The following is a 23,832-nucleotide window of genomic DNA, read 5'->3' on the forward strand; positions in this document are numbered from 1 at the left end:
TTATCCGAAAGGTCACCTCAAGACCCAACAACCAACTCCTCCCTATGACGGTACTCTAGTCTTTACCCAAGTCTTTGAAAAAATCCGAGACTTTTTCATTGCAGTTTGGTAGCACCGTGGCAGTAACTAAGGCGAAATTTTCGGTTTAATTTGTCGCAATTTTATTCACGCTCTGATAAACAGTTCGATAAAGCAATGCACGGCGGCAAAGAGCCTCCAAAACTGTCCATTAATTACTTTTTTCCGCTTCTTTATTTTAAGTGCTGTATGCGTTTGTTAAATTAGCGCCAAATGAGAGTCCAGCCACCAAACTCATTTGAAATATGATTGAATTGCCTATTACACGCATTCAACTAGTGTTCGAGGACTAACCATCTTGATAAAAGTTTTTTATTATATGTCTTCTTCCTCTCTTTTTACCACCCCTTTATTACTATTGTCAATGTATTGATAATGCAGAAGAGCAGATGAGTATTCCCAAAACCGCTTGCATCGATAAACTGATAAATCAATCAATATGGCAGGCTAGGAATGTTTGCAAGGTTACAGTACAATTTCCTGAAGTAAGATTTCGTGAAAAAACCAAGAAGTTCGGTGAAAAGTTCAAAACGTTCCAGTTATGAGAAAAAGCTAATCGTAATCCGACCAGTCAAAAGCCGACATTATTTGCTTGAAGCCGAGTTCAGCTAATCAGAAAGCTTCGTTCCCCACCCTACGTCACCAGAATAACCCGCTAAAAATATCATATCGTTTTAAACAGGTCCCATTTTTGGAATTTTCGAAAAGGGTTTTCTTTGCCATTCAGGGGTTAAGACAAATCTGGAAAAATCCTCGAGGCTTAGTTAATTCCCTACTTTCAACATAAGAATTAAAAAAAAAAAAAAAAAAAAAAAAAAAAAAAAGTGCCATTGACCCATTTATTGTCGAAAACTGTATTTTAGCCTGTTGTTACTCTTCTCCTCATTTTTCTATCCAGCAATGGATGAATTTGTACTGATGCAACCCCAGATACCTAATATCCTTACGAGAATCGTTTTGATTTTTCACGTCATAATTTTCTTGGCAACGTCCTCTAATCTCTGCAAAGCATTATGATACTGACCATAAGTAACCAAACGGGTCCAAGGCAAACTTAATCCATCCACATGCGTTTAAGGTTTCAAAGGAAAACGTGTGCATGGAATAATTTTTGCATTTGACTGCATGCAGTAGTATGAGTTAGAAAGATAGACGTGAGATTAGCCTTCTTCTTTTATTACAGTATTTAATTAATACAATTTTGTTCAGTCTAAAATGTCGCTATAAAATGTTTGAGAAATGTATTTAATTACCTTTACTTTAGAGATACATCAAAATTTGTAATGTCACATTTCCAAATAGTAAATTGTATAAATTTTTTTTGTTCAAAATTCTGTCTTTAGGAAATTTAATGAGCGTAGAGGAGAGAAGAAGAAATCGGATTTACGACGAAGTCAATTGCTTCAAAATTTCTGAAACAACCGCATCGACAGTTTACGCTTTTAAAAAAACCGCTGTCAACTGTTTATTTTGTTTTCTGTTTTAACCGCTTTCTCAAAACATTCTTCTGCCTTGTCATTAATTTAAATGGGATCTTTAACTCATCGAGTTTCGCCTACACTACATCGAGGCCGTTCAAATTCATGGAAACAGCAGATTGACACTCTAGGCTTCAACACGTACCATGCATGCTGAATCGAACAAATGTGTTGTGATTTTAATTTCTAATTTTACGCAAGTGAGACAAAATTAGATTTTCAAAACATAAAAAAAAAAAAACAAACAAAAAAACAAAAAAAAATCGAGAAACGCCAAATGAGTACTGAATACCATCATGAGGTAGATATGAAAATTATACTCTCTAAAATATGCACTTCATGGTTGTCCCAGCAAGTCATTCCTTGATTCAAAGTTAAGGTTCAACTACCTATAATATAAAGCGAATGGATTTCAAAATTTATTTAAGACTATAAAAGAGGCAATGCGTCATAGTGAGTGCTATAAAACAACATGTATATATACATGCATATATATTTAAGAATATATGAGTTTCTAGGCTATATTTTGTGTGCAAATACCTTGGCGCAGGGTATTATTCTGTTCTCTCTCTACTTCGGATAAAGTAAAAAAAACAAAAGTAGAAGTTGCTACATCCATCTCTTTACAATATTGCTCCTTACAATTCAAGCATTTTTGCACACGGACTTTTAGGAGTTACGCGATAAAAGAAATGATCCAGCGGGTGAAGCTGCCAATTCACCTACCAATTTTTTCTGGCGTAAAAATGATCGATATTTTATACTTGTTACAATATCCAGCAACTCTGACACAAGCCATGTTGCCAAACAATGGGAGAAACTTGCAAAAATTCAATTGAAAACATTTTATAGTAGACGAATTTCCGCACCGAAAATGTAACTTATGACAATGTTGCCACATTTCTGCCACACAGCTAGGTCTGCGCTGACACCGTGCTTAAGAATCCTCGCGATTGGGCATCTTCGTGACTCAGAACCGGATCGGATTGTCGTCACCGGGTCACCGTGATCTTGAATATGATAATTTTATGGTAACTAAAAATTTGCAGACTCCTGCGTGAACCATCAGGCGTTGCCAAGTTTGACACGAACATTCTTAACTCGATGTGCTATCGAACAATCAGTCTACGTTAACTGCAAGTGGACTGATTGTGAGTTTTATTGGAATTCCTGGGTTCAAAAGTTGTTATCACTTACGTCTACGGTAGATATATAAAATCAGAAAATCCTTTTAAGGACAAAATATGATTAAAAATGACACTCATATGTAAATAACAAGTAATTAATGTACGTAACAAGGTGGAGAAATGGTGCTGGGTCCACACCATTTCGCGGGGAAAACAAAGCCAAGACGTTCCAAAAACTCCACCATTTCTCCACCTTGCTACATACAGTTCGGGCCACTTCTTAGGGGTTTTTTTTTCCAAGCGTAATTAATGTGCCTAACATATTGCAATTTATCAAGTTAAAAGTTTACCTAATTTACCTAATTTCATGAATTTCTTAGATCAAGTTGTACCTTGGTCAGTCTGTTAATAATTCTGAAAAAAAGATGATATTAAATTTTGATTCTGGACCGGTTTATATAGATCAATACCTAACTCCGATTATGAGCTAGCATAGTTGCCGTGGTGAAGAACAGGTTTCAGAGTTGCTACTTTTTATACATTTCACCGAGTTAATGATTCAGTCGCGTTAAATCATTCTTTTTTGACAACTATGGTGTGGTTTGGACGGGGATTTCTCCACATTAATAAGGGTATCATAGTTTGACTGGTCATCAGAGCTTACACAGATTTGACTCCTATATCTGCATGTGAGATAGATCAGACTCAATTTTTTTACGCAACGTAGATTTTTAGCTTGACTTGGAACACCCGAAAGGATAGCTCGACATAAGAATACAGAAAGAAAGGAAATTAATGAGTATGGATGCTTGCGTGTATACGAAATCAAGTACTTTGCATGAATTCGGTCTCGCTCAGATTACTTAACAAGGTTTAATTAATTCATCAACTGTGTTAGCTCTCGGTCATCTGGATAAAAAACTTGTCGATGAAAGAGCAAAATTGAGCTGATAACAAAACCGACCGCGCTATAAGGTAGATATATCATCAATTTTTTTTTCATTTTTAGACGGAAAGAGGGGGGAGGGACAACGAATGCTTGGAGGAATCCAGCTTCGGTGATGAGGTGCCGCATACGATCATTTCTTCGGGGAAATTTCTAAGGTGGGGGTTGGGGTGGCGGTTTTTTTGAGGCTCATGAGGACACCTCAAAGAATTATGAATGTTACCGAGTAAATTAAAAAGCTGTAAATACGAGTTTGAACTTGCGGTTTCGGGATCATGCGTAGGTTGCTGAGTGAACAAATGACGAGACCTTCGATTTCAAATTCTTAAATAATTATTCTGAAACTAGTGGCGTGGCATGATTTGCGATATGTCGATTGATCTGCCATTTAAAACTATGAAAAAGGATCGATTTACAGGGTGTTCGCAACAAACACCTAAATAATCGATTCTTTACCATAGTTTCAAATGAGGAAATATCGATAATCGATCATTCACGCCTCGCCACTGTCTGAAACCCGTAAAAAATCTCAACCGCTGAAAATATTTGGTATTTTTTGGACGAATTACACCAGAATCAACCTGACTCCACTATTTCTTGCATAATTTCACGTCATGTTTCTTTTTTTATGGAAAATCAAAAGGACACAATGCTTTAAAACTTTGAGCATTTTTCAAAAATAATAGAGAAATAGACTCAGAAAAACTTAGGTCGGAAGTGTTGTACTTTTTCTTACGAACGTATAAAATAACAAGAGGAAATTGGACAACGTCCAATGAAATTCAGTTGATTCTGAGTGAATCTGTCTATTTCACGGTTTGAATCTTTCGCGGGCAAAATGGATCTTCGGTGCAAAATTTGAAAAGTTATCCGGACATAAATCACTAACGGGAAATCTGGCAGCGACGTCGGCTTGTATGAGAATGCTAAATATCTTGAAAACTCAGCAACTGCGCCTAACGAAATGTGTGTGACAAAAGGAGTTATTCAAAGTTCGCGCAAATCCTCTGTTAGATGCTCGCACTGAAGCTGTTAAGTTCATGGGTATACATTTAAATTGGGGGGGGGGGAGGGGGGTTGGAGTATAAGAAATAAAACATGAGACTTCAGGGACAAGCTATTCTAATTACCGCACGTGGGTGTCGAAAATTTTAATGCTCGATTTGTTTGGAATATTCGGCTTATTATTCGATATTTCGATTATTCCATCGATGATTCCATCATACTCGGTGGAGACTTTTAAATATGTAAAATTGCATTGAAATATGCTAAATTGGCACTGAGGGTCGTTTTAAAATATGGGCATTGGACGAGGTCAAGAGGCTTTAGAGCGCTCGTTTAATATCTCAGTATGTAATAACTTGAGCGGCAAAAAATTACAGGAAACAATATGAGCCCGAATTTCTTGTGCGCATTCAAAGATATTTCCCGGTTGGCAATGCGATTAAAAAAATGATCATCTTTCTACGTTTAAAGTCTTAGTGTTAAAATCAAAGAGGATTTTCTTAAAATACGATGTGAGAGTGACTTTGTTCATCGAGAATTTTCGATTCGACCGCCCATTTTCAGTTCATGGCGATCCTTGAAAGTTGGCAAGACATGGCCTCGACTAATTAACTACCGTGCTAACAATAAGTCAAAGAGTAGAAATCCATATTTTTCCTAAAGTCTACTACTTGCAAAATATAACTCTAATCATTGAAATTTCTAAGAATGAAATACCCTTTTTCTACGTAAAAGCTAAAATTTAAAAATTCACGCCGATGATTACGGATAAAGTTGCGACCTCCCCATAAAACCTCACAGATAAAAAACACACACCGAGAAAAAGCTATGGCTTATACACCGATTAGTGGTTCATATGGAACACCACTAATTGTAGTAAAGACAACATATAATAATAGCACATATGCCTCAGTGATGGTCCGAGATATCTCAGTATGATCCACAGACTGAGAATCGTTAGTTCATTTACGACTTTTAGTGGTGTTCCATAATGAACCACTAATTGGTTTATAAAGCCATAGATTTTTCTCCGTGTACTTTATTTGCAATTTATTCTAAAATTGAACCCCTGCACTTGTAACTTACTTGCCTAGTACGACAGTTAAGTGCACTTATGTAAAATAATCGATTTTTTTATAATCGAGTCAAATGGAAGAAAATCATCAGTGTTGCCGATTTTTTGCACTTGGAACATTTGTTGGGGCTTGTAGGTTAACGTAGTTAACTATTCCCCGAGTCAGCAAAATTAAAGGAATTAAAATGATAGATTGCAAGGAAAGTTGCGTTTGCGTAGCCTACGATTCCGTCCACAGCAAAAACTCCTCGACTCCACATAAAATTTGTTTTTTTCTCCACCACGTACTGCTCTCTAATGAGAAAATTCAATTGCCACAAGGCTCCATTTTTTAATTTTAATTTTCTAATGATGTGACGGACATGTATCGAAAAAATGAAGGCTGAATATTTGTTAGGTTCTCTGCGAAACAGCATTTGTCAGAAAAAAATTGAAAAAGTATTGAACGGAGCTACGGCATTTTTACTTTGGACTGCAGTAAGTGGGGTAGCCAGCGGTGGTTTTCGATTCCTTCTTTTAGATAAACGCCGGGGAGACTTCTTGCAGCGGGCAAACCAGCGATTAAGTAAACGAACGCCCCAGTGGCGTGGCGTGCTTTGCGATTTATCGATTGTTATGCCATTTAAACCTATGGAAAAGGATCGATAAACAGGGTGTTCGCAGCGAACACCTTTATAATCGATTCTTTACCATAGATTTAAATGACATAACAATCGATATATCGCAATTCACGCCACGCCACTGGAACGCCCGATCCGCTTAACGATCGGTCCGGGTTGACGCAGCCTCAAAGTTATAGTGGGGAGGAAACAGTTTTCCAGGCAGGCAAACAACAAACAACTGGCGAAAAACTAAACACCATAAGAAACAAACAACCGTCAAGATCCAAACCGAAGTGGAGCGAGGGAGATGATATAGAGGGCAAAATCGATCCCCGGCATCAAAACAGAGTCGAACATAAACAGAGGCAGTTCCAGCAGCATCTTCCCATTCGAAAACAGTAAACCCGTGCATTGAACATCCACCTCCTCAACGCCTTGCAAACGGGAGTTTCATTCGACAGGAACAAGTGAATTGAAACGGTTTCCGATGCTCTACATAAATAACGTGAACGAGAGACTCAACTCTCAAATTCACTTCAAACCCACTTTTTTAATGCTCGAAATGCATTATGCTTGAATTTACGGACAAAATAGATGAAGTTAGGGTGACATAGTGCCGTGCTAAGGAAGAACGCCGTATGAGCCTTCAGACGTTGCCAGATTTACTTCAATAAAACCAGAATTTTCCGGGAAAATCGGGAATATTTTTCGTCAAGTTTTTCAGACAATTTTGTTTGAATTTTTATCTAAAATATCTGAAAATTTTAAAGTAGAAATATGAATAACTTTTCGCAAAAATACTTGTTTTATCCGGAGAAATTTGGCAACTCTCGAATGTTCATACGGCGTTCTTCCTTAGCACGGCAGCATAGTATGCACGCGCATTATGAGAGTATATTCATTCATTGATAACACTGGAGCGCATCTCAGGGTTTGGTTCTTTTTTGTGCACAATTATACTTATGAATAATAAATCAATTTATATCAAGTTCATATCAGTTCGAATCCAATTTTTGGTGCAGGCAACACGAGATTTCACGTGATTGAATAGTACCTAGTACCGTAATGAAATAAGACGCTTACCCGGAAAAAGAAGCTTTTAACCAAACAGAAAGTGGTCAATTTAATATAGCATATCAGTTCGCCTTCAATTTTTAGTGCAGGCATCACGAGCTCCCACGTGATCGAATAGTGGTATCGCTATGAAATAACACGCTAACTCGGAACTCGTTCAAACTAGAAGTTTTTACCAAACAGGAAGAGTTTACTTTACCTCTATATCAGTTCGCCTTCAATGTTTAGTGCAGGCAACACGAGCTCATATGTGGTCGAATAGTGGTATCAACCCCCGTTTAATAATCAGGCATGATATATAGTAGAAAACACAGGCTCGATTTTATCTTTCGATCGAAGTATGTCGATCAAAACAATCTCGGTTTACTGTCCCTGTAAATTCCAGTAAATTACTCTATTGTTGAAGTGATACATTATTAAAGTTAAAATTGATTGCAAAGCATGCAGACCCGATACTTTGGTCACGGTCTGTTTGCTGGCTTTTGGCTAAAAAATGTCTCGGTTTCCCATCATTTTCTTGAGAAAAGGCGCAAGCCAAAAATCTCAAAACAACCTAATGGAGAGGTACTAAAAATTTGCCGCCGAAAAAGTTAAAATCGAAACTTTCAAACAAATACCAACCCATGAGATCATTGATTCAGCCTCTCTCTAATGACGTGGAATGGTAAGTCCAACGCTGCGCTCATTGGCGTAAACCATCACACCTTCATTATTTTTTGCATATGCGAACTTGCGTAGTCATAGGGCAGGAATAATTGTATGTGTGCGTCAGTATCAAGCGCATTGCGTCCATGCGTTGAGATCCGAGGGTTTTATTCCTAATCCTAAAGTTTTATTTCAAAAGTAGATTTTTTCCTCATTTTTTCTGTCACTGCTCAAGTAATGCGCCTTTGTTAAATGAACTCATTTTTTCTTGCATTCTATTTTGGATTTGAATCCACGAATTTTCATAGATCATTCCATCGAAGTAGAAACAGAAAGAAAGAAAAAAAAATCACGGGAGTTTTCGATAAGCACTCGTAATGATATTTTTTGCGAGGGCAATAACACATCACCAATAGAGTAAAAAGTCACGATCAACTCACGCAATATTTTACTTTTAAACGACTTGTGAGTTCGGAGAATTTGACACAAAAAACCATGTAGAGTTTCCTTCATGTAACCTTTCGAAACTCCAAAGGCCGATCCCGGCTGCAGAATAGAGAAGTAGTTTTACGTCTCTTCATTCTAAGTTATTAAGCAGCAGAGCGGAATATTCTGCTGAGAGCCGGTAGCATATGTTCAAATCCGATTCTGTTGCTAAAGTCGGGTGTAGAGTACGTGAAGTGTTAACCTAAATTTTGTATGAATATGGGAAGTAGAACACACAGTAAATCATACTTCAGGTTAATTTTATTTGGTTAGTTTTTCTTTCGGTTAAATTAACCAAATCTCCTCGTTGAAAAACCCCCAAACCTGTGAGAACAAAGGGCCTGTAAGAGGTCTCGGAGTAGGTTTCGGTTGATTCAACCAAAAAATTGATTCATCACGCCATTTTGTTTGATCTAACCTCATGGAAATAAACCCCAAAACACGAGCATTTTTAACTACGGGTAAATTGGGTATCGCTGGGTAACAATATCGAAGTGTGAATCATCGGTTTTCGATATTTTTCCATTTGAAGCCATAGTAAAGAATCGATTACAAGGAGTTTGTTGCCAACAACATGATAGTCGATCATTTTACACGGGTTTGAATGGCAGATTCATTAACCATCGAAATTAAATCGAATTGTCATATCCTCATGGTGCGCTCTTTTCCGAGAGTACCTCCCAACTCGACAAATTGCAATTTTTACTGGCGCATAAACCTTCTAATAACCTAGATGGAATTATTTTTTTGCCCACTTTTAGTTTTGAAAAAAAGGATAGAATACAGTCATGACGCGACCTCAATTCTCGTGCTTAGTGCTCTCATGCTTAATGTGTAGAGGATTCACTAAGGAAAAACCCCGTATGAGTCTTCGGACGTTGCCAAATATCTTCTGAGATAACACGAATTTCCCGGAGAACTTGAAAATGATTTTCTTCCAAATTTCTACAGAATTTTGTTTCGGAATTCGATTTAAAGTTTCTGAAAATAATCGAAAACACAGGAAAATGCGGAAACAAGGCTAAAATACAAAATACAAAGGCAGGACGTTTTGGTACCTTACGGCACTATTATCAACTGCTAAAATAGAATTAAAAATAAAAAAGAAATTAAAATAAAAACCAGCAAACGGCGTTACACGGTGAAATTGGTATTAAAAATCTTGGTTTCTGAAAATATTGAGGGAAAATATTCTTAGCTCTACCCGAAAAGCAATGTTCTGGCAACACTCGAGGGTTCATACGACGTTTTTGCGCTTATCATGGCTGCGGAGATGATTGCAGTACACGCAAGTGAAATGCACCGCATCACTGAAACACGTCGCCTGGTGCAATGCGCGCAAGTGTCCTTAAAAGACTGCGTCAGCGTGTCTAAATTTTCCTGAAAAGTTTTGAAAAAATAGTGCCTTCACACGACGAACGGACGACCTCAGCCTGTAAATTGCGCAGGATAAAACGTCAACCCATCAAGAGGGCAAGTATTCGGGTTTATTGCCCCACGTACCTGATCTGTAAGGCTCCGTGTCTGGGCCTCGTTGGCGCCTAAAAACGCAAAAAAATATATAAAGTCTCGCGAACGAAACAAAAAATCAAATTTTTCTTGTGAATCGGCGACAAATTAATGCACTGCACTCGGTGTTCGCGCTAATGCGTGCACGGCGCTGCAGTTTGACTCATCGCGGGATTTTTTCGGGTTGCAAGATTTCGCGTTGGATCGATGGGTTCTTCGCTTTCCGGTGATATGGAATCGGGACAGTCTGGCAGGAGTGAGGGTGGGTATCACGAATGAACCACGTGCCAACAGGTGGTTTAAAATTGGACGGAGTTAAACAGAAAGGAACCAAGCCACATCGGGATCGAACCGAGAAAAAGAGGTTTAAAGTTTGGCTCCTGCATAAGACTCAATGTAAAAGATGAACTTCAAGTTCAATTTCTGCAAAATTTACTCCAACAAAAACTTTGAATTTTTGGCGATAGATAGTGGTGCAGTGGTTGAGTTCAATACCACTCATAACTCAATTTTTTCCAAAATGTGGGTTGGTTCCTTTCTGCTTAACTCAGTCCAATTGAACCCCGAGTTGACAAGTCGGGACCGGGCCTTCTTGAAGCCTTCATAACTGACAGAAATCGGATAGGTCGGGAATAGGCGCCTACCAGCACTTGTAAGGGACCGTTACTAAATTACGTAAAGCACTTGAGGGGAGGGGTCGAGTCGTGAGTAGTGGCTTAAAAGTCTCTAGAGGGTTTGGCCTCCTGTAAAGTTTTGTACAGATATGTTAATTTTTTGTGATTTTTGGAAGTTTTAAATCGGTATCGTTGGACCCTCCATTTAAATGTATGTACAAAAATCGATTTTTGAGGTGGCAGCTTGCCCCACCTAAATTCGATATTTTTAATGGATTTATATGGAGGAAAAACAGCGTTGCCAACTTGTAAAATCGCCACTGCGTCGGGCACAATTTTAAACTCTATGTCCCTTCCTTTATTAATATATTCTACTCTGGTAGCACGGACTTTTTGAAATGTTAAAAAAACCTAAAGAAATGTGTTTTAGTTAAACAATTAATTAAAAAAAAAAAAAAAAAAAAAAAAAAAAAAAAAAAAAACTATATTCCCCTCACTTGCTTTGACTCACCAAAGTGGAAGGTAATTGCTCTTTTCAACGATTCCTCTCATTTTTCTTTGTACATTCCATTTTTGGTTAATTATCATAGGTTTTCTTTGTAAAACTTTCGTGCTTTTCGGTTCCAGACATTCTCAAAAGAGGATTTTATTTGGTAGGACCAATATCCTTCCTCCTCTAAAAGTCGAGCAATTTTCAATATGTTATTCCCCGAAGTACACCTTTATCAAAAAATTCAACAACTAGATCTGACAGAATTCCTGTTTGCGTGTTGTTTGCAGATAAATGGGAAAGTAAGATTTCAAAAATAAAAACTAGGCACAATGATGGGGTTTTCGGAAAAGCAATTTTTTTTTTATCTCATTCTTATTTTGCGGTTGTAGCCCTATACACGATTTCGCTCCCCCTTCCCCCCCCCCAAAAAAAAAAAAACTGCTAGAGGAGGAAATTGCGAATAGGATGGTCGTCGACGAGGTTCTAAATGAGTTTTGAGCACTGGAAAATCCGTGCTTTGATGGAAAATTGAACATTTTTTCGTTACTGAAAACTCAAAGAACTTTTAAGTCACGCACGTAAGTACATATTGTAATCATACGTGTAAAAAGCAATGTCGTGACAACTACAATCGCCTGTAAAAGAGGGAAATAATAAAACAAACGCGCTCACTCTTGAAAGCGATGTAATGAACAGCTAGCCGTTTTTGATAGTAGAGATAGGAAGATGGTGGCTAAAATTATTTGATAATTAGAAAGCCCAATTTGATTGTGAGAATTTTTACGGGGGATGGGGGAGCAAGTCCGAGTCCGCACATTTTGCACATTGATACACCTAATGTGCAAATTAATCGATCGATAGTTTCCGGTTTCAATTGACAGCAAAGAGTGGTTATTTTCTGAGGGTCGGCTGAATCGTACCCTCTACTTTTAGCCTCTTGACTGAGGAAGACTTTAAATGCCTTTTGTGTGGATTTCAGGGTTTATACACTTTCACTATCTAAAATTTTCATTGTTGGCAACAAAAGTAGGCAACACATGTATAGCACCGTGAATACCATACTTATTCACGACACAAATGGACGTATTTCTGCCAAACGGAACTATGTGCATTATGACGTGAGCCCTGTTATACATATATTTGTATGGGTCTCAAGGCTCATGCCTGAATGCACATAGTTCCGCTTGGCAGAAATACGTCCAAATAATATCCTTTCACTAAATGTGGGAAGGTAAGATTAACGCATGTGCAGTTCGCCTACAATTTTTAGTGTAGGCAACATGAGCTCCTACGTGGTCGAATAGTGGTATCATCGTGAAATGACACGCTCACCGTAACTTTAAGGCTTTATTAGCTCGACTACAATTCTAATTCTAGGCAACAGGATAGGAAGTCTCACATGGCCGAAGACTTGTAACGCCGGAAGGTGGATTTTAAGCTTACGTTCGCATGACCTCCAAAAATTGGCAAGGCTAATAAATTAAATCCAATTGATATGAGGGAAAAATACTCAAGTGCCAAACGAAAAAAAGTTGAAATCTAGTGTACATACTGTTACGTAACGCCAGGCTTGACCCTCCACCCCTTGTCACGTTCGGTTATAAAATTATGAGGATCCCCCCACCCCCCCCCCAGAAAATTACGTAATTTATGAAACGCTATTCTTTTAAGACTTTTTTTGTTTTCGAAAACATGATTTTTCTGTGGGAGCCGGTGCATTTTCAAAGGAAAGCAGGAACACATGATTGCTAGCCGCTTCGGAGAGAGAAACTCTGTCAGAGCGTGTATGCATACGAGGTACAGCTGTTAAGGTAACACTCGAAAATCCATATCTCCCCGGTTTATGATCAGATTATGAGTGTTTTATTCTCACTTTGTGTCTCGATTCGTGCACTCGAAGTCTTTTTTTTTCTCGCGTTAATCACCTCTCGTTGCTTTTTTGAGACTCGGATCACGTGATAGCGGAGCCAGAAATTTCAAGTTCTCTGCTCGAGTATCGATCTGCCGCAATCATTGATCGATCGGTGATCACCGATCGGACTCATGAACTCGATCCTCGCGGTCCATCGTCCGAGAGACTCTGCGCTTCCTCGCCACACAATGGGAAAAGTCAACCGGAGAAATCGGACAAAATTTTGAAACTTTAAAGGCAATCATAACTCCGTTAAAACAGAACGTTGAGGTTTTAAAATTGATCCCACTGGTTTTCTCGTAAATTTTTGTTCCAAATCCATCCCTTAAAATTTAAATTTTGAATAAAGAAACATCAAAATTTGCAGTTTTACTAAAAAAATTCATGTCCGTCATTGACATGATCCACTGTGCGCATCTAGATCTTAGAGTTTAAACTCAGGTTCCGTTCAAAGATGGATTAAATAACATTTGCTGTTTTGGCAAGATGCACATAAGTAGTCGATTAATATCAATCTGAGACTAGGGGGATTATCTTGAAAATATCCCAATGTCAGTCTCTAGATCAATAGATAAAATGTGGGCCGGATTAAGGGAGTGGTCACATGGGCCGCGGCCCATGGCGGCAAATTTAGGGGGTGGCAAATTTTGCAATTTTTTTAAATGTAGCTATAAAGGAAAATCGGATTCAGAAGAAAAAAAAAAAAAAAAAAAATTACGAACAAGAAAAGATGACAAAATCTCTCACTTCCTGAGAGTATATCTCTAATTTTGTCGTCCTTCTGTGATCCAATAGACAGCACCTTTAATTAGTCGAGTTAAGACTAAGAGAGAAACCGAACACGGAATTTGGCCTGGAACGGCGCGGCGCAGAGAGCAATGATGACGAGAACGTGAGATGAAAAGGAGAAAACCCTCGGCGCGGCGGTCGGCATGTAACACATATTAGCGCCTACAAGACTGCTTGAATACTTCACGCATTGCGCCAAAGACAGTGCGGTCGCTGCGGTCAGCAGCGAGCAGCCCAGCGTGAAACGCATAGCGCCTACAAGACTGCATGAATACTTCACGCATTGCGTCGCAGTGCGTGCAGCAGCGGTCGGCCCGAAACGCACAGCGCATGTAAGACTGTAGGAATACTTCACGCATTGCGTCAAACACAGTGCGGTCAACGCGGCTCGGCGGCGGAAGTTAAAATTATTAAACCACATTTATGTTTGTTCTTTCATAATTGTTTGGTTCATCTCTTATAAATGGAGGGCCTTGTCCATACAGAGATAGGTTTACGGAACTTAACTTTCGCGCCAAGTTCCGTGAACTTTTGCTAGTAGTGTTGACAGGGCTTTCGCAAAAAATGTGACCAACACGAGTAAACGCGTCTTATACGCCTCTTTCCCTCCGGCACGTTCACTTGATGGTTTTTATTGATGTTTCAAAACGAATGAGAAGGAGCGGCAAAATAAAGGTGGCCCATGGGCGGCAAGTAAGTAAATCCGGCTCTGATGTGGGACATCCATTCCAAAAATCGTTTCTCATCAAAGCTGAAAATATATTCCTGAATACAATTTCCAATAAATATTAATATTGATATTTAAATCGAAATCTATTTACAATTGGATGCAATACTCTTGAAATTATTTTAAGGCTTTTCAGGTTGATTTTTCTGTTAGTCATTTCGAGTTATTTTGGCCGCCTTCCTGTATGACGTCATACTGATATCATTTCTAGTTAAGGAGATATCATTACAATAAAATACTGATATCCCACAGATCGAAACTACACATCATGATGTCCTAATGATATCATATTGCAATAATAATGTACTGATATCATCGGGAACTCATAAACAGGAAAAAATTGACAGGTGTGCGGGGAAAGGGTAACCGCGTTAAACCATAAAAAAGTATGTTTGAGGTATGAAACATAAATTAATTTTAAAGTTACTTTTGCTATAGCGATAGGTGCAAAAATACTGGGATTAAAATTCCTTTGGTATTTCTGCAATGTTATTATTAATGTTTCTGCGATGTGCGAGTGGGTCAAGATCGCAGATAAAGCTAGGTACAGAAAATTTCAACCTATGAACAATGTAAAATTTCACTTGTAGCTAGGTTCAGACTTCATTCGTGTGGTGATTCAACCTTTACAATGTAAATATTAAACCTGTCCTTTGCACATTGACTGTGAAAAATTGTCAGATTACCTATATAGGACATGTAAAAAAGATGGTAAAACACTGACGTAAGCAGTGACTTCAATTAATTTATGCGTGAGCTATACGTATTTGCACGATCGTTTCCTCGTGATAGCTGTACTGTTCTCATTGCCAGTAGTATCTTTCAAATTCTCCGCCAGGACTTAATCAAGAAAATAATTCAACGACCTTATGATTATTAGGATATCTACCCTTACTTTCATTTTTCTCCTATTATTCACTCTCACGTCTTGTTATGAAACAAATGGACACGAGGTGAAAACCTCGCCTAAACACAGATATCAGACACGAACAGTGGTTAGTTGACGTCACTTTTTCGCAGTTCCTATCCCAGCGTCACGCAGGGCAACAGATTGTGGGGCAAAATATCTCGAGGAGAGAAAAAGTAAATAAAACTGATTCGCACGTAACAACGCTCATTGATATCGCTGAATTCCACCGTGGTCCGATTACTTCGCCAGTTTGACATAAATCATGCGCTAAGAAAACTTGAATATCGTTATTGTCAACGGACAACGTGGTTGGTTAGTTGGAAAATTGGTGACGTCAGTGAGTTAGAGTTTGATAAAAAATTGTGTACAACCCAGTAAGCAAAGTAGAGCAATGACGTAACGGGACCCAACGACGTAGGATTCCTGATGCATCGCGTCTCAATTTTAATGAACTTGATATTTTTTAGTCATAATTCGCAGGTACAAATTCAACAAAAAAAATTATGATATTTTCGTGTTGTCGTGAATTCGGACCATGTTAAGTAGAAAAGAATCAAGCCACATTCGCTGTTGCCGAATTTAATCGGGCACTTTAATTTTTTACACGTAAACGGTTGCGCGTGTGCAAATTTCAGTGAATTTTTGGCAAAGTACGAAGCAAATTCCTTGAAATTTTCAAAGGAATCCGCACAAACGTTCTCATGTACACAATGAAATTGCCCAATTAAATTTGGTAACAGAAGATGTGGCTTGTTTGCTTGCTTTCTTTCTGCAAAACGCGGTCCATTTGTGCTTCTTTCTTCTTTCCTCATTGTAACTGACGCAATAATTCTTACTGCATGCGTAAGGATCTTGACTTCTGCGTTTGGACTGAATAGACGCGTTACGAACAACGCGTTATTTTCGTATCAGAAGAGCCTACTCACTTGGAAATGATGAGTTTCTTTCTTCTTTTTAAAGTGGTTAGATTTGAGTTTTAAAAGTCTATTTTACTCCATATGTACAAGCGACATATTTATTACTCAGAATCAGAAGAGTATGTCAAGACTCCGAAATACAGCAGTGATTCCATAGGGAGAGTACGGCCACTAGAGGATCCACTTCTGATTGGCACTCTCATGATAAAAGAAATGGCGGACAACGATGCATGCATATGATTCAATCAGTGGTGTGGCGTGAATGGCGATATATCGATTGTTACGCCATTTAAACCTATGATAAAGAATCGATTATTAAGGTGTTCGCTGCAGACATCCTGTTTATCGATCCTTTTCCATAGGTTTAAATAGCATAACACTCGATACATCGCAATTCACGCCACGCCACTGGTTGTATTTACTTGTATCGCCATGATTTTTACGCGAATCACACGATTAAACGTATTTACTTAGTTTTGAAACAAATTATGTGTATCTTATTTGAAAAAATCTTTTCAGCATGAACCTCTACTACGGCAAGGTTGGTGACAGGCGCAGCAGGTGATAAACGTCGAAGGGTGGCAACAATAAATCCGTCTCGCCAGCAAAAAAGAAAAAAATTCTGTTACCGGCCGGAAAATGGAACAAATAGATATGGAAGAGGAAAATATGTTATACATTGTATGACGTCAATATGCAATATTTCCGTCTAAAAAAGTGTATTTCTCGCAAGACCTATTCACCTAATTTTAAAATCGCGACTCTCCTAGGGTTCACCCCTCTTGACGGTTTCCATTTATGAGTAAAATTGATCAAACTTCCTTCGGGAAAAAGGGTTGCCCATCATCAAGCAAGTTCATTTATAAGTAGATTGTACATATTCGCACTGATTTCATACAAACTCACAGGAAAAATTTCAAGCTGAAGTTATGAAAGAGATTTTTGAACTGAATTTTCATGTCTCTGCCCCGTTTGACTCTTCGAAACGGATCATATTTTCACTGAAAGATACAATAAAAATTTCAGATCCACGATGGAGCTATTATGGCGGTGACCCTTCATTGCATGAGCAAATTACCGAGTTTGGAGGAAAAAATCGGTGTTGTACAGGATCATTATTAGGATTGTGGAAAAAGAGAGTATCTTTCTTTTCTTTTCTGCTTTTTTTTCAATTTGGATATTAAGCTCCCAACACTCCCACTCCCCTCCAAAAGAAAAGAACATTCGTTACCTCGATGCAACAAAAGGCCATAAAAGATTAAACCTACTTTTGCAACTATTTGTTGCTTTCACATAACGCCATGCTATAAAGGGTAAGTATCCAAGGTTGAACTTGGTATCAATTGAAATATTACTATAGTGATTCTCTTCGGTTTCAACCTCCTAAGTAACCAAAGCAAGATGTCTTAACATTTATTTTATAGTGGTGCTATAGAACTAGTGCATATCGACTCTCCATTTCAAGTTCTATAATTTGAGTCGCCAGAACGCTACACTGACATCATTGGATAACTTCTTCGCGAACTCTAATGCTCTATTTTAAAATGCAAAAGGGCGATTGAATTTTTGCAATGTTTGACGGTGTAAAAACTCAAAATGCGAAAAGTTAAAATGGCCTGAAGACTGAAGCACCCTGAAAATTGCGAAATCTCCGGGTCCTAGGAGGTTAAAATTTCGAAATCACGCAATTTTGTACTTGATCAATTGACGCGTTCGGTCCTACAAGAGTCACAATGAAAATGATGCAGGTTTTCCTGGTTATCTACCCATCCATCATTTTTTCGCACGTAGGTACTTTCATTTACGCGAGCGCGCTTGCGAAACAGATACACGGACGCACTCTTACTTAAAAAAAGAAAGAAAAACCCCACACAGACGCACGCACGACAAGAAAATGTTCCAACTATAGTAATTACAATACACAAGGAAAAATGTAAAAAAAACTCCGCCGAAAAGCGGCACATTGGCTGCTTACAAATAAAGCCGGTAAAAATTGTGGGGAAAAAAGAGCACTGCATTGACAGTTAGAGCTTGCTAGCTCGCAGGCACCGAAAAGATAATGATTTTTCGCCGAAACGGACTATATTTTTAATGAAAGTTACGAAGTTTGATGTGCCAATTCAGTTTTGCTGTCACGGATCATGACTCATAAATGCTCAAATGGGGTGGGGGTAGGGGGGGAGGTTGTTAGCACGAAAGCGATGCTGTGTGTCTCCTTTTGTCCCCCTTTTCGGGGGTATAACCTCTTATAATATACGTATAACTTCAATTTTTAAAACTGTCTAACTTTCATCACAATTTCCTGTGAAGTGAGATGGCAAGTTTTACGATTGTTATACGATTACAGTCCACACCAAATAGGGTTTCACATATTCAGAGTGCAACAGAGGATCTGCCATATTCGGCTCAGCATTTAAATGCAGAAATCAAGTTGACATCTGAAATTCTGTCTGTCTGTTTGTCCTTCTGTTTCCTTAAAAGAGGGTACCTAAACTCATTTGTCTTGGTCTCTGAAGAGGCTCAGTTCTTGCAGACATGTCATTTACGGAGCCTAAGTGAGCTATAAAATGTACCTTCCCACGAGGATCAAGCAACCTTCGTTCCATTATGAATTTTCAGAAAAATTTAAAATTTTGCCGACATATTGCAGAACGAGGTTCTGCTGACAGAAAACCTATAGAAACATAGTTTAATTAGCTAACTGTTGATGATAAATCAATTCAGTATGTGAAGGAATGTTATATAATAGTGCTGGATCCTTACTTTTCTGAGGACAAAACAAAGTCAGAAATACAAAAAATTAGAATCCTGTTATGCTTTCAGTATGGGCCAAATTTGTATTTTTCCCCCTCTGAATAGATCAGAAGAGTGAAAGTTTAAAACGCCTCTCCTCGAAAAACGGTGAAGTTTAAACTTGTGACTTGAAACCACTGAAACTGTAGTTATTCATTTTCCCCCGTAGAATATTACAAACGCGGAAATAATTAACTGACGCTCAATATTGATATTACATGTTCTTTTCAATGCATTGGTTCCTGAGCTTGCAAACTTTCATTTCTATTGAGACTTCACTTTTTTGACGGCAATTTTGTCGAAAAAAAAGTTGCAATTTTAACATTTAAAACCCGCTCGTGTCAACCATTTGAAAGCAAAGTGGACTTGATTTTTCAATAAGAAGTCCGTCTTTCTGGCTCATCCATGAAAGCACATATCTTCGTTAGGAAACTATTATCACATCGTTTCTGAAATGAGCCAGAAATAAAGGTTCCTCATTACAAATGGTAGTTTTTTGCGTCCTGTGGTTTTAAAATTCGAGAAAACCGGTCTTAAATTTGTCGGCGCTGTTGCCGGTCTTAAAAACGCTCTACTTCAAAACGCTTTATGACATCGTTAATCAGGCAAATTATAGCTTGAAATTTTGACTCAATGTTTGCGAGAGTACTAGAAATTGTTTGGCAAGAAACATTGAAAATCGATGGTTTTTTACCCAAAACCGGGTATTCCGCTGCTGGCGCCTTATAGGTAATTAGTTTAACCCTACCATGGGCGTTCCTCGGAACTTTTGGGGGGCACAAGGGCATTTCATAGAAGGGGGGCCTGGGGGGCACAGAAGCACATCCCATCAACGGGGCTTTAAACGACTCCATCAGCTTCTAAAGAGGGTTCGGAGGGACTTCCTCAGCTTCAAGGGGGGCTCAAGGGGCCTCTTCGGGAAAATTTTGAAAACATGAGTGTTTTTAAAGCAATTTTTAGCTACTCTACCCGAAACGATGATAGATGAAACATTCAATAGTCACGGACTTAGTTGTAAAATCACTCACATCTTCTGTAGGGGACTAGGTAGATTTTTCGGGGTCTGGGAAGGGGCGGGCGGCCCCTCGGCTTTCCCTCTTTCTGGTCACATGACCAAAGTGCGGAACCATTTATCTCCATTTAGACTTCCTGATAAACTTAATTTTTTCTTTAGAAAACTAGTCGATACAATTTTTGGAAAATTTCCTTGATTGCTCCTCCCTGTTGGCAGAATACTCTGCATTAATTTCAAGCCGTTAAGTTGGCTTGTCTATTTTTGGAAAAATGGACTACATTTTTCAATAAGGAACCACTATCTATGGCTCTCCCATAAAAGCACATATCTGCATAGGGAAGTCAATGGCATGTATGTTGTTTCTAAAATGGGCCAAAAATAGTAGTTCCTTTTGGCAAAATGTAATTCGAATGGTATAGGAGCGGACATTTTGAGTGCAATGGAGATATGTGGTTTTGCACTATAGCCAAACTCGACGAAACTTGAGTCACGTGATTTCAAAGTTCAACCATGGCAAGAGTTTGAAAAATTAGCTAAGATCACTCACCGAGAACTTTGGTATGCTGAGACTCTGGAAATACTGATGGAAATAAGGCATGAGCCTCATTTGCTGGATGAGATGCTGATGATAGAGTCCTAGGTGTGCCGCCGCGTAGGGCAGATTGGGTAGCATAGGTATCACAGAGTTATTGTTGATAATGTGGTTCATGCCGGGCACAGCCAGCTCCCCGGAGATCGGCCCCAGGATCGGGCCTTCCTCGTTGTGGTTCATTTTAAAATCCTATCACTTAAAATAACTTAAACAGTAAAAAAACCCAAGTTCCGATGTCAGCTGAGTAACATGCTGTCACGGATCGCACGGCATATTCGCGACAACCTGACAGTCTCGAATTTTCCCGGCGCGTTACAATACCCTGAGGTCCATGAGAGACAGGAAACTGAGATCAGGCAGGAAGCACCATTAAGATAAACGGAAATCGTGGCTGGAACGCGCAATCACAACGCCGGTCCACTTCCGTTAAACAGGAATTTTAGTAATGTTAAAAAGCACGTGGTTTCGACCATCGAAATTTTTTTTTTAAAAAAAACAAACACTCCACCGATGCGCACTGAAAAGTCGAAGCACAGAATGAAGAGATTCGGAAACGTGAGAAAATCGAATTTATTCGAAAATATCGGAGATAACGCGGTTGAAACGAGCGAGCTCGCACTGATGAACGTTACCGCACAACTAACTGAAGAGCACTGACGATCTCGCGACTGCTAGCGCACTGCTAGGCCGGGTCGCGATTGTAGACATTTCGAATTTTGATTTTCGTTTCGAGCGTGTGCGTGTATGTATTAGCGTACTTGTGTCACTGTGTGCGTCGCGGCGCGCGGCTGGAGCGGGCAGGAACACCTTCACCTAGCACCCAGCGGGCTCACGTGAGGAAAACGCGTCGGCGAAAACTCGGGTCGCGGGTTCCTCCGCGGCTTAAAGAACACTTAAAAATAGGATTTATTGGCTAATTAAGGAAATAAATTGTGCGATCGGGGACCGGAGCGACTGCCACGCCAGGGCTGGCTTCATTAAAGCGACGAATTAACACCGGAGATTAAGTTTATCAAAAGTTAAACAATTGTTCCCGGAGCGCTGGAATGACTTATTGTTTCAATCGAAGATAACGCACGCGACGTTCGATTAATGCACGACTCCGTCTGAGGCGAGGAGAGCCAATATAATTCCGTACAGCACACATCCCTTGGTTTTTTTTTGTTTCCCGAACGGTGCGCTGCGGCGCGGATAGCGTGCTCGCTTCGGAGGAGCCGTAGAAGTTAAAGTAAACACTCCCAATAGCGGGGGAAGTAGGTTTATTTATTTAAATATGAGTTGTTCGCTCTCTCTGTCGCGCGCGCCCGGGTTTCTCCCTCGCTCGGAGACGCGCGCGGCATCTCTGTCTCTCTCTCGCGGCCCCTCGCCCCCTCCCCGCGCCCTCCTCACACAGACTGTTAGAAAACAAATAAATAAACATGGCATATGTATAATGGTTGGCTGCTCCGAATGGAACACATGTTTTGATTGCTCTGTGTTTTGTTTGTTTATTTACTTATTTGCTGTATGACGTGGTTCGCCTCTCTCTCTCGCGCGTCTCTTTGCACTCGCGGCTCCTTCTCTTTGTTGTTTGTTCGTCCGCCTCGCCCGGGCGTCCGCTCTCCTTTCCGCGTGTTTACAAAATTGGGGAAAAGAAGGCAGAGTGAAATGTGTAGCCGCGGCCACGACCGGGACACCCGGGGAAAAAAAAAGTTTGTTCCTAATCATCCTCTATTTTTGTGTTTAGTAATTATGCTCCTCTATTTACTTGCTTAATTTTCAAGACTCAATTTTTGCTTTTTCATTCCGGCCGGGCCGGGCCCGCGCAGTTCAAACACTCGGCGCGCTGTTGCCGCGGCGCGTGGGTACGCTGCGTCGGCCCGCGGGGAGCACTGTGTGTCGTCGCGAGATTTGGCAACGTTCGTCACACCCGTTCGCCGTTCGCACGCACTCGCGAGGAAACACATTACTGTGCGTCCTGTTGGGTTGTTGACGCTTGCTTGCTGGTATCTCCCTGTCAACCGAAAACACAGTTGCTACATTGTCAGTTGGCCCCTCAATGGCTTACGCAGAAGAGCTTTCTAAGTTCTGTCCAAAAAAAATTCATTTTCAAAGACTGCACTTCAGGCCATACGGTACACCAACATTTTCGGTTCGGGTCACACCGAAGTCTTCAGTCTCATAGACCCAACTTATATTTCATTGACCGATGTCTTTCTTATGTGAAAAGAAAGCGTGTCTCGTTGTCAATAAGATTGACAAGAACCCTGGTTATCTGATCTGAAGTGGTGAAGTTCAGACTTTGTGACCGAATATTCACCGGAAATATTCAGCATTTGCGGTGAATATTCTCGTGACACCGTGTACTTTCGCGAGAATTCAGCTAGAGGGTGTTTCCAGCGGTCAGCCGATGTAACCGGAAATGCTAAGTATTTCCGGCGAATATTCACTTGACTCTGTATAGTTTTACGCGCAATGAGATTTTGTTAGCGGCGATCAGCTATACTTGATCAGCGTGTGCATCCGGCGATCTACTATTGTAACCGGAAATGCTGAATTTTTCCGGTGAATATTCTTTCGAGGCTGTATACTTTTGCGCGCATTCAAAGAGTGTTTCCGGCAATCAGCTGATGGAACCGAAAACGCTGAATATTTCCGACGAAAATTCTTTTGACGCTGCATACTTTCGCGCGCTTTTAGAGAATGTTCCCGGAACCTCAGCCTGTTTTCGATGACTACTCATTAAAAATTTTGCACTTAAATGTTAAAAGTATTCTTTCAAAAAGAGGAGAAAACTCCAAACAAACGACGACTCGTCAATGTAGGTTTAAGGAAGCTCTACAAATCATGCTCAAATGCCTACATTTTTTGCGATTTCGAGGACTGGCAAGGTTAAAATAAATCTAAACAATCAATGCATTTTTCGGAAAATTGACAGTGTAACGATAAAACTCAGTAATTGTTTATTGAAATTGAGTTGAGGTGAAAGAGAAACAAGCATAGCACCCCCAGTTAATATCGCCTGCAACAAACACTAGACGAATTTCATAATAATGCATGGATACA

At 39.5% G+C, this 23,832-nt stretch overlaps 1 protein-coding gene across 1 annotated transcript in view; it reads right to left on the minus strand.

Moving 5' to 3' along the window:
- LOC109039629 (uncharacterized) overlaps positions 1-21,997 on the minus strand; it is a 44,818-nt gene extending 22,821 nt beyond the window's left edge. The window contains exon 1 of the mRNA XM_019055205.2: positions 20,743-21,997. Coding sequence (XP_018910750.2) covers positions 20,743-20,967 — 225 coding nt within the window. The 5' untranslated portion in view covers positions 20,968-21,997. The remainder of the gene's footprint in view (positions 1-20,742) is intronic.
- Positions 21,998-23,832: the final 1,835 nt, after the last annotated feature.

The sequence above is a fragment of the Bemisia tabaci genome, chromosome 2 (assembly GCF_918797505.1).
Source record: "Bemisia tabaci chromosome 2, PGI_BMITA_v3".
Lineage (NCBI taxonomy): Eukaryota > Metazoa > Arthropoda > Insecta > Hemiptera > Aleyrodidae > Bemisia > Bemisia tabaci.